The sequence below is a fragment of the Penicillium pulvis genome (genome assembly GCF_028828015.1).
Source record: "Penicillium pulvis strain IBT 33274 chromosome Unknown contig_10_segment0_segment0, whole genome shotgun sequence".
Taxonomy (NCBI): Eukaryota; Fungi; Ascomycota; class Eurotiomycetes; order Eurotiales; family Aspergillaceae; genus Penicillium; species Penicillium pulvis.
In genome coordinates this window covers 851,562-864,157 of record NW_026643071.1, presented here as the reverse complement: position 1 = coordinate 864,157, position 12,596 = coordinate 851,562, and the positions used below count along the sequence as shown (strand labels likewise).

Here is a 12,596-nt window from a genome sequence, read left to right as displayed (position 1 = left end):
TGAGACCCGAATCGCCGGAGCGCACGACCCTACCAGGTCTCGAGACCTTCATGATCCTCGACTTGAATTCGCTATGATACCGATGTGCTGCTGTTGCGATACTATTTCCTACCAGCCAATCTGGCAACTCCTTACAGTGCGAGCCGATTCATCATGAAGTGGTTAACCACTTCTTCGGTTGGCATGAACCTCCGCTATTGTCCGCAAAACATCATTCCTTCCATTGCGCAACGCTACCTAGGCTCTCCTACCCATCCGATCCGTCCTAAAATCGCTCATATGTGGGCCAATCGTGATCCGAATACTCTGTGGTGGCGAGTCTCAGTAGCACCCATCGGACATATGAAGCGGGTTGTTCGTTCCTGGTGCGCACGCAGGACAAGAATCGCGTTTCAACAAGCGCTGCGAAACCAAGGATATGATGAGTTGGGAGTCCCGCTACAGGATTTCCCTACGCCTCGAAAACACAATCTCACGGGCTCTTTGGAGGTGGTACTTCGTCCTGCATGTGTCGATCTTGACTTTAAGATAGTTCAGAAGGACGCCGATAACCTCTTACAAAAGATGCTGAAGCAACGGTCAGCGCTTTTTGAACGTACGGCCAAGAAACCTGCAAGGCCATTAAAAACTGCAAAGCCTCAGAAGCCTTCTACGGGGTCTTGATTGGCAGTGTACAATATGTATTATATCACCAGCCCGAGTAGGGCATACCTGTACATTATTGGAGCATCTTTGCATGGCGTTGGGAATGAATTTAGACTATATCCACTATTTAGTACATCTCTACTCAAACGCATTAACGTATCAATACAAATCAACTGCATTCTTGATCATTGTTGGTGGTTGGTGGAGCGCCGGAGACAAAGAGTAAATATAGAACAGCATATTTTAGCTTCCGCTGCCTCAAGCCTCGCTAAATGCCGATCTGGCGGAATCAACACGGGACTTGTCAACTACACCTCCTCCCATCTCCGACCACCACTTCTTAAATCCTCCCCATTTCTTTGATTCGATTTCGCCATGCTAGTCTCCTTGACTGTCGGCAAGGTAGACGCCGGCGTCGCTGTGCTCTTGACCCAGGACAACCGCATCGTAAGCTCCAGCCCCTGGTCGCCTGAGGCCTTCCCCAGACGGATGCCAAAGTCAATACAAAGAACCGAAGACCAGCTGTGTACTAATACAACCAAACTTAGATTGAATTTCCCTCCGTTCTCCTCCCAAATAACATTTCATCTGGCAGTATTGTCGACATCAATGTTGCGCGCAACCACGCCGCGGAAACCGCCAACGTCAACGCCTTTCAATCACTCCAGAAGCGAATCCTAAACACCTACGGCGTCAAAACCCCATCGCCGCCCATACTGCGTCTGCGCAATGCAACTCAAACATCCCTTGTACTCGAGTGGGACCCCATAGACCTGGCCACCGCGTCCCTGAAAACACTCTCCCTCTACCGCAACAACTCCAAGGCCGGCTCCATACCCCGCCCGCTCGAGACTCGCAGTACCAAGATTAGCGGTCTAGCCATTCATGCCGAATACACCTTCCATCTCGTCTTGCGCACTACCGCTGGCACTTACCAGTCGGAGAAGTTGACGTGCCGCACACACAAGATGACCGATCTCTCCGGTATTACAGTGACCCCTGGTATTCTGGACCCGGCGCGCAAGGAGGCATTGGGAGCTACACTGGAACGTATTGGTGGCAAGATGATTGATACCGTTCGCATTGATACTACACACTTCGTCTGTGCGGAGGGCCGTGGCCCGCTGTGGGAGAAGGCTGTTGAGATGAACATCCCGGTTGTGGTGCCGGAATGGGTCGATGCCTGTGAATCGGAGGGTACAATTGCTGGTGTGCGCGGATATTATCTGAATGCGGACCCCAAGACCCGTCAGCTCGGTGTCATCCATGGCTCTTCGCATCAACGCACTACATCAACCATGTCCTCTGCTACAACCGCTCAGGGCAGACCCAGTACCCAGCCACAACGTAGTGAACCAGAGCAGCCTCCTGCTGAACCACCTCTGACGCCATTCCCTGGGGGTGAGGCCACTGCTCAGCCACAAGCGCAGGCAGAGGAAGTTGGGTCACAAGATGAGGAAGAAGCCCCGCCTCCACCGCCGCCCAAAGATGAGTCCGATACAGAAGAAATTGCAGAGGAAACACACCAACAGAATGGGCACGCGGAGCCTGAACCAGAGTCTGAGAAACCTGAAGAACCACCAGTCCAGATAGACGATGCCGAAGAAGATGCCGAACAGGAAAGCAAAGAGAGTACACTGCCGCAACACAAACCCGAAGGGGATGAGCCTAATCCTAAGGGCAAAGGGAAAGAGGGTGAAGGCGATTTCAGCGAAGTAACACTCTAGAGAGCCTTTTTTCTCATTTCTTGATACCGATCCTTGTCCGGCCTTCTCTTGTCTGGTGGACACTTCCTACGATTATATCCAGTACAGTTTCACGTCATCGCGGTCTAGAGCCTGCTAGACAAGGTGCTTTAGTTACGAATATTCGATGTTTACCCTTCTTTTACTTGCTGCGCTTTGTGTACAGTAGATAGTTTCTTAATGCAACCTGATATTCCGACCCTTTTACATTTGATTAAAGAAAAGAACCAATATGTATTCAAGCCAAAATTCAGGATGAATTATAGCATGGCGGTCATGATCTATGAAGTCTATCATCAACATTCGTTAGTAGGTAAGGACCGGCAGCCCGCCTAATGCATTTCATCTCATCTCGATGGCCAAGGAGTAGGGCTTTTTCCCGCAATGCGAACCCGATATTTCAACCAAAATCACTTATATGTCTATAACGCAATTTAAAGCACGTTTCGAATGACGTCGTCGATGGCTTGTGCCACGTACTTGACGTTCTTCTCACTCACTAGATAGAGACATGATTAGTGGGATGTTCCGATTAGGTTTTGAATGCAGTATACTTACAGCCGCTGATAGATGCTCGGCCGGACTTGAGCAGGTAGATGTGGTACTGGTCCTTGAGAGCATAGACTTGCTTGGGAGTCAGACCGGTGTAGGAGAACATGCCGTTCTGGATAGACGATTAGTAACTTGTGCAACCAAAGCTAAGACCCAATGTTTAAAACTTACCTGCTCAATAATGTGCTCCCAAGTGCCAGGAGTCTTCAAACGAACCAACTCGTCATACAGCGCCTGGCGCATGGTCTTAATGCGGGAACTCATGACCTCGAGGTCCTGGTGCCATTCGGCGACCAATTCATCATTGGTCAAAATCTTCTTCACAATAGTAGTACCAATACGAGGGCCCATGGAGAACTCGCCACGGATCAAGTGGCACAAGTTGTTCACAACAATATCGCGAATAACAGTGGCACTGCGGTTGGTAACGTAGTGGAAAGCACCAACACGCTGACCGTACAGACCAAAGTTCTTAGAGAAAGACTGTGCCACGCACATCTCCATATCAGGCTTGTTGTTAAAGAAATAGCGAACAGCCCAGGCATCCTCCTCAACGGATCCAGAAGCAAAACCCTGGTACGCGGAATCAAAGAAGGGGAAAAGCTTCTTACGCTCGCACACGTCCGCAATGGCCTTCCACTGCTCCTTATTCGGGTCCAGACCAGTGGGGTTGTGTGCACAGGCATGCAGAAGAACAGCATCTCCCTCCTGCGCCTCGGACTCCAGGGTAGCAATCATGCCCTCGAAGTCGAACGACCGAGTCGCGGCGTGATAGTAAGGGTAGGTCTTGCGGGGCACGCCGGCCAATTCCCAGATAGTCATGTGGTTCGCCCACGAAGGATTCGACAGCCAAACGTTACGCGGCTTCATGTGGTGTGCGAGGAAAAGGGCACCGAGATGGTTTGCGCCGGTTCCAGCAACAGTCTGCACTGATGCGATACGTGCCTTTCCCTCTGCGTCGCCGGTGCCGTTCTCAAAGCCGAACATCAGGTCCCGCGCCAATTCCAGGAAGGGGACATCGCCCTCGATAGCGGTGTATTCGTGTCGCATGAGGTCGTTCTCGGCTGCCAATTGCTTCTCAGCCTTCTCCACGACTGGGAGGGGCCATGGCTTGCCGTCGTCTGTGCGGTAAACACCGACTCCGAGACTGACCTTTTGCGGGTGGGTATCGGCGAAGTAGGCGCCGTTCAAGGCGAAGATCTCATCCGGTGGGACCGGAGCAACGTTCAGACGGGTGGGAACCTTTTCCATTGTGAGGTTTATGAGGCGATTGAGGGCTCGGAAGTGTGGAGAGAATGCAATGGGAGATTGATGCGTGGAACAAAAGGAAACACCGGAATGCGGGCGAGGGTTTGGTACGCTGAGTCAAACCCGATATCGCCTTCAAAGATATTTTTTGCCCCGCGGGAACGGCCGCTTAATAACGGTTCCCTCACCAAGGATATTGGCATCATGTTTCTCTTCATCTTGATTTCTGAATGTCACGAGGCCATTTATGCCGTTGCTAGCCTTTGTTTAGGATCCATGGATGTGGAAATATTGAAGTTTGGACAAGTCTTATTGTTCCTGGGGAGATCTAAACCTTGTCATCAGCAAGGCACGTCATCAAATGCATGCTGACTCCTTTGGAGTAAGGATACGAGATAAGTACTCTAAAATTCTCGGAGAGAACTCCGTATTGGTGTGATAGAGAGTGTAAAAGTCGTATATCCCCATTCTAAAAGGGTTCTTGTGGGGGGTTGTCAACCAAATAGATCTGTTCATTGGAAATATATAGTTGGTTTCTCCTGCGGGTGTGGAGTAGATCTCTAATACTGTATGTGCCACCCATGACTGCTAACATGAACTCCCGGCCAACAATTCGAGATGAAATCATATAGATTTTACCATTTGAAAAGCAGAGGGAAATCGGATGGAATCGTATCATGATGGCCGGGGCGAATTGGGACAAGAGATCTGTGGACTTGGAGACTGACGACCCCGCGCCGTACAACCACAGGGGCCAATCATGGACTGATGATACAAAGATAGAGGTAGTTTCCCCTCACGAGATATTCATATATAATTTCTCCTTGGGAACCTCATTCCTCGCCCCTTTCAAAGAAAACAAACTTCCAGAATGTCCCAGCAAGAGTGGCAGACAGGCGACCCGGCCTTGCATGAATTTCAATTCCCAGAGATCTATCAATCTCTCCACAACAGTATTCCTCCAGAGCTGATCAATCGCTATGATCCTGTCTATGTTGAGTATTATAATAAATACAACGCTGGACGTTTGCATACCCACGAGGTTCCAATTAAGGACTTTCGCAAGAATCCAGCCAGGTATCTCATCGCGTACGGCCGTGCTCGTGGTCCCGATGTCTATCGCATCACTGAGCAAAAATGCCCCGTGAAGGGAGGCGAAATTACTATTCGCATATTTGAGCCGGCCCCAAAGCAGGAGGCTCAGGGTGAGCAAAAGAAGAAAGCAGCCTATATCAACTTTCACGGCGGCGGATGGGTATTTGGAAACCTAGGCACCGACCATGATTTCTGCAAGACTCTTGTTGATGGTCTTGATGGAAATCTTGTTGCATTTGATGTGGATTACCGACTGGCTCCTGAAAATCCGTATCCAATCCCCGTAGAGGATTGCTGGGCGGCCTTCAATTGGGTGCGAAGACATCCTCCAGTGCTGTAATGAATTCTAGTCGTTGGGACTAACAGCTATCTAGATCCGCACCGAAAAGGCAGCCGAGTTCAACCTCGATCCGGTTCGACTATCTGTAGGCGGTGCATCTGCAGGTGGCCATCTTGCAGCTGTCATCGCTCATCTTTGTCGCAATGAAGGGATCCCTCTTGGGTTACAAGTCTTGACTGTCCCCGTGTGTGACATGCACCAAGTCTTTACACCAGACGGCGAGTTCGACCGTGAAAATTGTCCATACGAATCCTATCGAGAGATGGAGTTTGCTCCAGCGCTTCCGGCGGCTCGCATGGCATACTTTCACCGACACTTCCTCGGCGTGCCTCGACCTCCACCATCTGAAGATGTGGGTCTTACAGTCAATTTTTACAACAAAATCTAAGCTGACCGTTCTTATAGGACTGGAAGATATCTCCCATGCTCGCACCCGATTTCACAAGGCTAGCTCCGGCCCTTGTCTCAACTGCCGAGCTTGACCCTTTGCGCGACGAGGGCGAGGTATACGCAGCCAAACTTGAAGCAGCAGGGGTTCGCGTAGAAGTCAAGCGATACCTGGGGGTACCGCATTTACTAAGTGCTCTGGATGGCATTCTTGAAGGAGGGCGACAGTTCAATGCAGCAGTGATCGCGGCACTCCAACGGGAGCTCGTGGAGTGAAGATCATTGATCAGATAAATATTATGGATGAACGTATAAGCGCTAGGTGGTAACCGTACAATACAATATATTTCCAATACAACGGGATGTCACTACAGTAACCGCCCACGGCAGATCGGATCAGCGTTTTGGTATTGTTATGCCGATACCGGGAAGAGTCGGCTTTGCGACTCGGTGTTCATTTGTTTCTTCTTTTCTTCTTCCTGTCGCTGTTTATAAAGGTAGCGTTCTGACCCCATACTCTTGTTCGTCTCCACTCAATCAAGCCATTGGGCACTCTAACTGGACTTGTGACACAGTTTAAAGCATACACAGGCACAAAATGAATCCCTCCACCTCCCGAGCCGCGGTGCGGTCAATGGCCACCTTGACACATGCGACCAGAGCTGCCAACCCCGCAGCCCGCAACCTTGTGTCGGTTGCTGCTCGCTCCCCGGCCTATGCCAGCCGGGCTTTGAGCTCCAGTAGCCGTCTCGGTCAATTCCCCCGCCTTCAGCTTGTCAACAACAACAAGCGAGCCTTCAGCACAACCATCAAGATGGTAGGAAGCGAATCAGGAACCCAAGTCTAGATGGACTTTATTGACAAGAAATGCAGTCTTCTGCTTCCCGTACTGAGAGCGATGCCTTCGGCGAGATTCAGGTGAGTTTCAATTTACAGCTGCTTTCCCCTCATCTACGCGGAGTCCTAATCCGAGTCTTCATTAGGTCCCCTCCGACAAGTACTGGGGTGCCCAGACCCAGCGGTAAGACGACCACAACGAAGTTCCAAATGGCATACTGTATAGGGAAACTGATGAGTTATTGGGAACAGCTCCCTGGGCAACTTCGACATCAACCAGCCCCAGGACCGCATGCCCGCCCCCGTGGTTAAGGCTTTCGGTATCCTCAAGGGTGCTGCCGCCACCGTCAACATGAAGTACGGCCTTGGTAAGTGAAACACTTGAAACTACAAGAAACATGCGCCCAAAAAAACTACGATACTGACTTTACAAAGACCCCAAGGTCGGTGAGGCCATCAAGCAGGCCGCTGCTGAGGTCGCCGAGGGTAAGCTGCTGGACCACTTCCCTCTGGTTGTCTGGCAGACCGGCTCTGGCACCCAGTCCAACATGAACTCCAACGAGGTCATCTCCAACCGTGCCATTGAGATCCTGGGCGGCGAGATGGGTTCCAAGAAGCCCGTTCACCCCAACGACCACGTCAACATGTCCGCTTCCTCCAACGACTCCTTCCCCACCGTTATGCACATTGCCGCCGTTGTGGAGCTCGAGAACACCTTGATCCCCTCCCTCAAGGGCCTGCGCGACGCCCTGCAGAAGAAGGTTGAGGACTTCAACCACATCATCAAGATTGGCCGTACCCACTTGCAGGATGCCACCCCCCTCACTCTCGGCCAGGAGTTCTCTGGCTACGTCGCCCAGCTTGACCGCAACGTTGAGCGTGTCGAGGCCAGCATCCCCCACCTGCGCTTCCTCGCTCAGGGTGGTACCGCCGTCGGTACCGGTCTGAACACCTTCAAGGGCTTCGATGAGGCCATTGCCGCCGAGATCACCAAGATGACCGGCACCGAGTTCAAGACTGCCCCCAACAAGTTCGAGGTCCTCGCTGCCCACGACTCCATCGTTGAGGCCTCCGGCTCCCTGAACACCCTTGCCGGCTCTCTGTTCAAGATTGCCCAGGATATCCGTTACCTCGGTTCCGGCCCCCGCTGCGGTCTCGGCGAGCTGAGCCTCCCCGAGAACGAGCCCGGCTCTTCCATCATGCCCGGCAAGGTTAACCCCACTCAGTGCGAGTCCCTGACCATGGTCTGCTCCCAGGTTATGGGTAACCACGTCGCCGCTACCATTGGTGGCATGAACGGCCAGTTCGAGCTGAACGTCTTCAAGCCCGTCATGATCCGCAACCTGCTCCACAGCGTTCGCATTCTGTCTGACGGCATGGACAGCTTCCGTAAGCACCTTGTTGAGGGTCTGGAGGCTAACGAGTCCCGCATCAACGCTCTTCTCCACGAGAGGTATGTCCCTTTCTCCCCCTTCCTACCTATCCCTTGCACTTACTAACTGGCTTTCTAGTCTGATGCTCGTGACCTGCCTGAACCCCGTCATTGGTTACGACATGGCCTCCAAGGTCGCCAAGAACGCCCACAAGAAGGGCCTCACCCTTAAGGAGTCCGCTATGGAACTTAAGGCCCTCAGCGAGGAGGACTTCGACAAGCACGTCCGCCCCGAGCTGATGCTTGCTCCCAAGGAGCTTTAAATTAATTGACAGCCCAGCTGTTCAACCGCCACTATAGAATAGTTCTAATGGGGCTTGTATACTGAATAAGAAGCATTGTATTCCTATTATCCACTCTTCAAAGAATGTAGACGTTATGGCGGGGCGATTGCGGGTTTAAAAATAGTAGCGATCGGGAATCGTGCACAACCCCTCTAATGTATGAAGATAAGGAGAAACAATCGTACCGATGTTCATCCAACATGCGCGAATCATAACAAAGTAGAAAAATATTATGCAGGGCAGTGCTCCAAGAATCCACTAGTCCGCCGGCATGGGTATGTATTAATAGCAAGAGCTCCAGGGGCAATGTTTCACACCCGAACCTTGGAACCATATTAATTGCAAATGTAAACCTCGATCAATTCTTCCCAACCTCCTCCAACTCTCTACATAGATTATTCAAAGCAAAGAACTCCGAATAAAGCCAATATTGGACCAATTTCCCACGTCGATCTCCCTTGCGCTAAAACCCCGCCGTCTCGCCCCTCCCCTGGATCAACAACTTTCAAAATCTCAAACCCAAACCACACCTCTCCAACGCTCACCAATCCTCACACAACCATAAACAATGGCAACTCCCACCATCGCCCAAGCCACCATTCCAACCGAACCTACCAAAACAATGTCCTCAACCGTCACCCCAGTCACAGACCTTGAAGACGGTCCCTTGTTCCCTGCCTCCCTGATCTCGCCCGAGGTCATCTCCCTCCTTCCAACAGACTATACCATTCGTCCCCTCCGCCGCTCAGACTACCAGCGTGGCTACCTCGATGTCTTGCGCGTGCTGACTACCGTTGGTGAGATCAGCGAGGAGCAGTGGGACAAGCGCTTTGACTGGATCAAGTCCCGGAATGACGAGTATTACATGCTTGTTGTGTGTGATGGAGCGGATCGGGTCGTTGGTACTGGGTCTCTGCTTGTTGAGCGCAAGTTTATTCATGAGCTGGGCATGGTTGGACACATTGAGGATATTGCTGTTGAGAAGGGTCAGCAGGGAAAGAAGTTGGGATTGAGGATTATTCAGGCTTTGGATTTTGTTGCGGCGCAGGTTGGGTGCTATAAGGTAAATTTCTTTCGTCTCTGGATCGCTTCTTTCCATTATATATGCGGGAGTTTCTTGTTGGGGTTTGTGCTGACTTTGTTCGACAGAGCATTCTTGATTGTTCCGAGGCCAATGAGGGCTTCTATGTTAAGTGCGGGTTCAAGCGCGCTGGTTTGGAGATGGCTCACTACTACTGAGCTTGGTCAGGGCTTGGAATTTGTTTTTAGATTTGTTCTTGCCCGTTTCGGGTCTGGCGTTTAGGGCATTCGGATGGTTAGCCTCGAGGTTGCGCTCTTGTTCTTGAGGCTATCATATGGGAACACACCCGCTCACCTGAGCATTCAACATTACTTGAACGCTTTTGCATGGGTTCAGCTGTGCATATAAATGTGGGATTGAACAGAAAGCATGATTTGAGATTGAGAGCAGGTCCTTGAGATCCTTGATCACTGTACTTGTTGTCTTTTCATCCAGATGTGTCAAGTATCGGCTATAGGGCTGTCTTGATCAGTCTAACTGTTTAAGCTAGAAATGGCTCAAGGTTTGCGTGGAAACCATGGCATCGAGGGATAGACACTGAAATAATGTACTACATGTATAGACGTGCTGCATTCAAGGGTTATATGGGCCAGTTGCCAACCACAGAAGCAATATATATTGATGGATCAATTGGCATTAATTAGGTTACGGGGTTGACTACTACTAAAAACATTATGTGTAGAGTTTCAAAATTCCAAGGTCGGTTACATTGTATAAGTCACAACCGTATAGAGAGCCCAAGGGTGTGTACCCAAAGGTAAATATTGCGGCTCAAGTATATGGGCTTGATCGACCCCTCCACAGGATTGGAGGAGACCAAACCCACATGTAGCCTTGAGAGGCAAGGACAATTTTGCCCAATATATCCATGGATGAAATACATCAATATGAGAGAATAGTTGCGGTGAATAATTTTAATTGAGATTCCTTGTCCCATTTCTGCATTTCATATCTGAAACAAGGTAAAAAAAATTGGCCTGGGGCCAGTCCTCACAGACAGTACTCCAGCCCATTGTCCGCAAGTTCCATCATATCGCAACCGTCAACGAATAAAACACCATCCAGCTTTTTGTCATGGGGTAATTTAGCGGGACTTGGCGGCGACCTTGGGAGCAGAGCCCTTAGCACCCTGCTTGGAGGCAATGCGCTGAGCACCACCCTTGGAGGCAGCGTTCTTGGCCTTGTCGGCCTTCTTCTGGGCAGCGGCGGCGGTCTTCTTCTCCTTGGCGTCGGAGATAGCCTGCTTGCGGGCAGCCTCACGGGCCTCGGGGCGCTGGGAGCGGCGCTCCTTGATAACGTCAAGGGAGGCACCGACGATAGCACGCTGGTGCTTCACGACACGGCGAGTGCGCTTCTTGGCAACCTCCTATATATTCGAGAAAGATCAGTATTCCATTTTGCAAATGCCCGGTTTTTCTTGATCCACTTCATTGGAAATGATATCATATCCCTCCTCTTGCGCCATCATCTCCCCAATATCAAAAGATTGTAGAATGCTTCCAATAATGGTTCAATAAGGGCCATTTCCATCACACAATCGAACAAAAGCCAAAGGAATTGATTGGTAACCGACCTCAGAGATACCCTTGCGGTGCTGGCGACGGTAAAGGACAGTCCAGGCAATGCGGCGGGGGTTCTTGCGCTGGAGGAACAGCGACTCGGACTTGCCGTTCTGGAAGCGGAAGATCTTGCTGTCGCCACGGACGTACAGCTTACCCTGTATCACCACAACCAATATTAGCAATCTGAGTTCCCACAAATAAACCCCGCATAAAGTCTGCGCAAAAAGTGTCATGAAACCGGCGGAGACAAGTCGAAATCGATATCGGTGACAAGAGGACCGTAGGTGGTGTCGTGGTGGTTGATCATCGCGATGTGTGGCGTTGTATCGTTCAATCTCGAATCCGCACAATTTCCATTTCCTTCTCGCGCAGACGGGGATCGAGGGACAGGAACAAAACGCACCTTGCCAGGGTAGATCTTCTGGCCGCTGAAGGAGTCGTCGTAGGTACGCATCTTGACGGTGGACGATGCGCTGACGGTCGGTTGGCGTTGGTGATGGTCGAAATTCGGGGATCGCGGTAGTAGCGTCGCTGGGTCCAATTGTGGTGCGCCTCGCTAAAGTGCGACACGTGACGCACGCTGCCCTTTTCGGGACCGACCCAAGTCACATGATGTGTGTCTCATCTATGTATCTTATCGCTTATCGATAAGACTTATCGTGGGTTTCCACAGCAGAGCGCCCGAGTTATGTTTGATGTTTGCTAATTTGATGTTTACTCGTTTGATGCATTTAATCTATGCAATAGGAAACTGCCCGATCCGAGATTCGATATATGCTTAGAATTCTTTGATCTCTTCTCCCTACGCCTGCTCTCCACCACTCTCCTAGTCAGATAGATAAGCTTAAATGATACGCCATTCAACTCCTTCTCTTTCCTTGGCTGAATTCACGCTTCAGCATCATTGTTGCCTACTTGATGTGGAATAGCGAAATCCTTTTTAATGTTCATAAAATCCTCGTCTTTCACCCGCACAATCCTTTTTTGTGGGTGTGAAACTTATCATTTATCAGCTTCGTTTCCAATGTTATGACGCTCAGAGAGCTTTGTTGGCACATTTCATGCTTTAACCGGCAATCAGGCTCACCAACCCAACTATACTGCATGATTTGGCTTCCAAAAGTTATGCAGATGGGTGTCGAGTGCTGTGGACATTTGGATGCCACCCGGGCGAGAGGTCCCTCTCCATGAGTCCCTGGATACATATATATATATATTTAGTTCATACATGTGTGGGCTCTCAACTCACAGGCTGCACCTACATGACCAATGCTATGTACTAAGGCATCTGACTTTTTGACTTTTGGTATTCAATACTCGTGGGCCTAGGCTATTCCAAATTTTCAGCTTCTGCTGGTCTCATATAATTTAGCCGTGGAGAATTCCAC

General features: G+C 50.5%; 7 protein-coding genes across 7 annotated transcripts; 5 read left to right on the top strand and 2 right to left on the bottom strand.

The window, feature by feature from the left end:
* Nucleotides 1-153: 153 nt before the first annotated feature.
* On the top strand, nucleotides 154-663 carry N7503_000349 (uncharacterized protein; the record flags this gene model as incomplete). Its single annotated transcript, XM_057059910.1, has 1 exon — nucleotides 154-663. One exon carries the CDS (start codon nucleotides 154-156, stop codon nucleotides 661-663), a length of 510 nt encoding a protein of 169 aa, XP_056926833.1.
* Nucleotides 664-1,020: 357 nt separating this feature from the next.
* Nucleotides 1,021-2,372, top strand: N7503_000348 (putative chitin biosynthesis protein (Chs5); the record flags this gene model as incomplete). The annotated part of the gene is made up of 2 exons (XM_057059909.1): nucleotides 1,021-1,092; nucleotides 1,194-2,372. 2 exons carry the CDS (start codon nucleotides 1,021-1,023, stop codon nucleotides 2,370-2,372), a joined length of 1,251 nt encoding a protein of 416 aa, XP_056926832.1.
* Nucleotides 2,373-2,604: 232 nt separating this feature from the next.
* N7503_000347 (putative aspartate transaminase) lies at nucleotides 2,605-4,268 on the bottom strand. The gene is made up of 3 exons (XM_057059908.1): nucleotides 3,114-4,268; nucleotides 2,949-3,054; nucleotides 2,605-2,889 (listed from the first exon to the last, which is right to left on the bottom strand). The coding sequence occupies exons 1-3, from the start codon at nucleotides 4,191-4,193 to the stop codon at nucleotides 2,825-2,827; spliced, it is 1,251 nt and encodes a 416-aa protein (XP_056926831.1). The 5' UTR covers nucleotides 4,194-4,268; the 3' UTR covers nucleotides 2,605-2,824.
* A 793-nt stretch (nucleotides 4,269-5,061) lies between these two features.
* N7503_000346 (alpha/beta hydrolase) lies at nucleotides 5,062-6,288 on the top strand (the record flags this gene model as incomplete). Its single annotated transcript, XM_057059907.1, has 3 exons — nucleotides 5,062-5,598; nucleotides 5,660-5,977; nucleotides 6,031-6,288. The coding sequence occupies 3 exons, from the start codon at nucleotides 5,062-5,064 to the stop codon at nucleotides 6,286-6,288; spliced, it is 1,113 nt and encodes a 370-aa protein (XP_056926830.1).
* A 212-nt stretch (nucleotides 6,289-6,500) lies between these two features.
* N7503_000345 (class II fumarate hydratase) lies at nucleotides 6,501-8,636 on the top strand. Its single transcript, XM_057059906.1, has 7 exons — nucleotides 6,501-6,533; nucleotides 6,588-6,829; nucleotides 6,886-6,930; nucleotides 6,996-7,033; nucleotides 7,102-7,217; nucleotides 7,285-8,302; nucleotides 8,361-8,636. Exons 2-7 carry the CDS (start codon nucleotides 6,611-6,613, stop codon nucleotides 8,542-8,544), a joined length of 1,620 nt encoding a protein of 539 aa, XP_056926829.1. The 5' UTR covers nucleotides 6,501-6,533; nucleotides 6,588-6,610; the 3' UTR covers nucleotides 8,545-8,636.
* Nucleotides 8,637-9,133: 497 nt separating this feature from the next.
* gup1 (glucosamine 6-phosphate N-acetyltransferase) lies at nucleotides 9,134-9,817 on the top strand (the record flags this gene model as incomplete). The annotated part of the gene is made up of 2 exons (XM_057059905.1): nucleotides 9,134-9,628; nucleotides 9,715-9,817. 2 exons carry the CDS (start codon nucleotides 9,134-9,136, stop codon nucleotides 9,802-9,804), a joined length of 585 nt encoding a protein of 194 aa, XP_056926828.1. The 3' UTR covers nucleotides 9,805-9,817.
* A 913-nt stretch (nucleotides 9,818-10,730) lies between these two features.
* On the bottom strand, nucleotides 10,731-11,662 carry N7503_000343 (60S ribosomal protein eL24; the record flags this gene model as incomplete). Its single annotated transcript, XM_057059904.1, has 3 exons — nucleotides 10,731-11,012; nucleotides 11,220-11,363; nucleotides 11,612-11,662. 3 exons carry the CDS (start codon nucleotides 11,660-11,662, stop codon nucleotides 10,731-10,733), a joined length of 477 nt encoding a protein of 158 aa, XP_056926827.1.
* Between the last annotated feature and the right edge of the window lie 934 nt (nucleotides 11,663-12,596).

Coding starts and splice junctions, on each gene's coding strand:
- N7503_000347 (XM_057059908.1), bottom strand. CDS start 4,193: ATGGAAAAGGTTCCCACCCGTCTGAACGTTGCTCCGGTCCCACCGGAT. Junction 3,055..3,113: donor GGGAGCACATTATTGAGCAG/GTAAGTTTTAAA, acceptor TCGTCTATCCAG/AACGGCATGTTCTCCTACAC. Junction 2,890..2,948: donor CCGAGCATCTATCAGCGGCT/GTAAGTATACTG, acceptor GTCTCTATCTAG/TGAGTGAGAAGAACGTCAAG.
- N7503_000345 (XM_057059906.1), top strand. CDS start 6,611: ATGAATCCCTCCACCTCCCGAGCCGCGGTGCGGTCAATGGCCACCTTG. Junction 6,830..6,885: donor TCAGCACAACCATCAAGATG/GTAGGAAGCGAA, acceptor CAAGAAATGCAG/TCTTCTGCTTCCCGTACTGA. Junction 8,303..8,360: donor AACGCTCTTCTCCACGAGAG/GTATGTCCCTTT, acceptor CTGGCTTTCTAG/TCTGATGCTCGTGACCTGCC.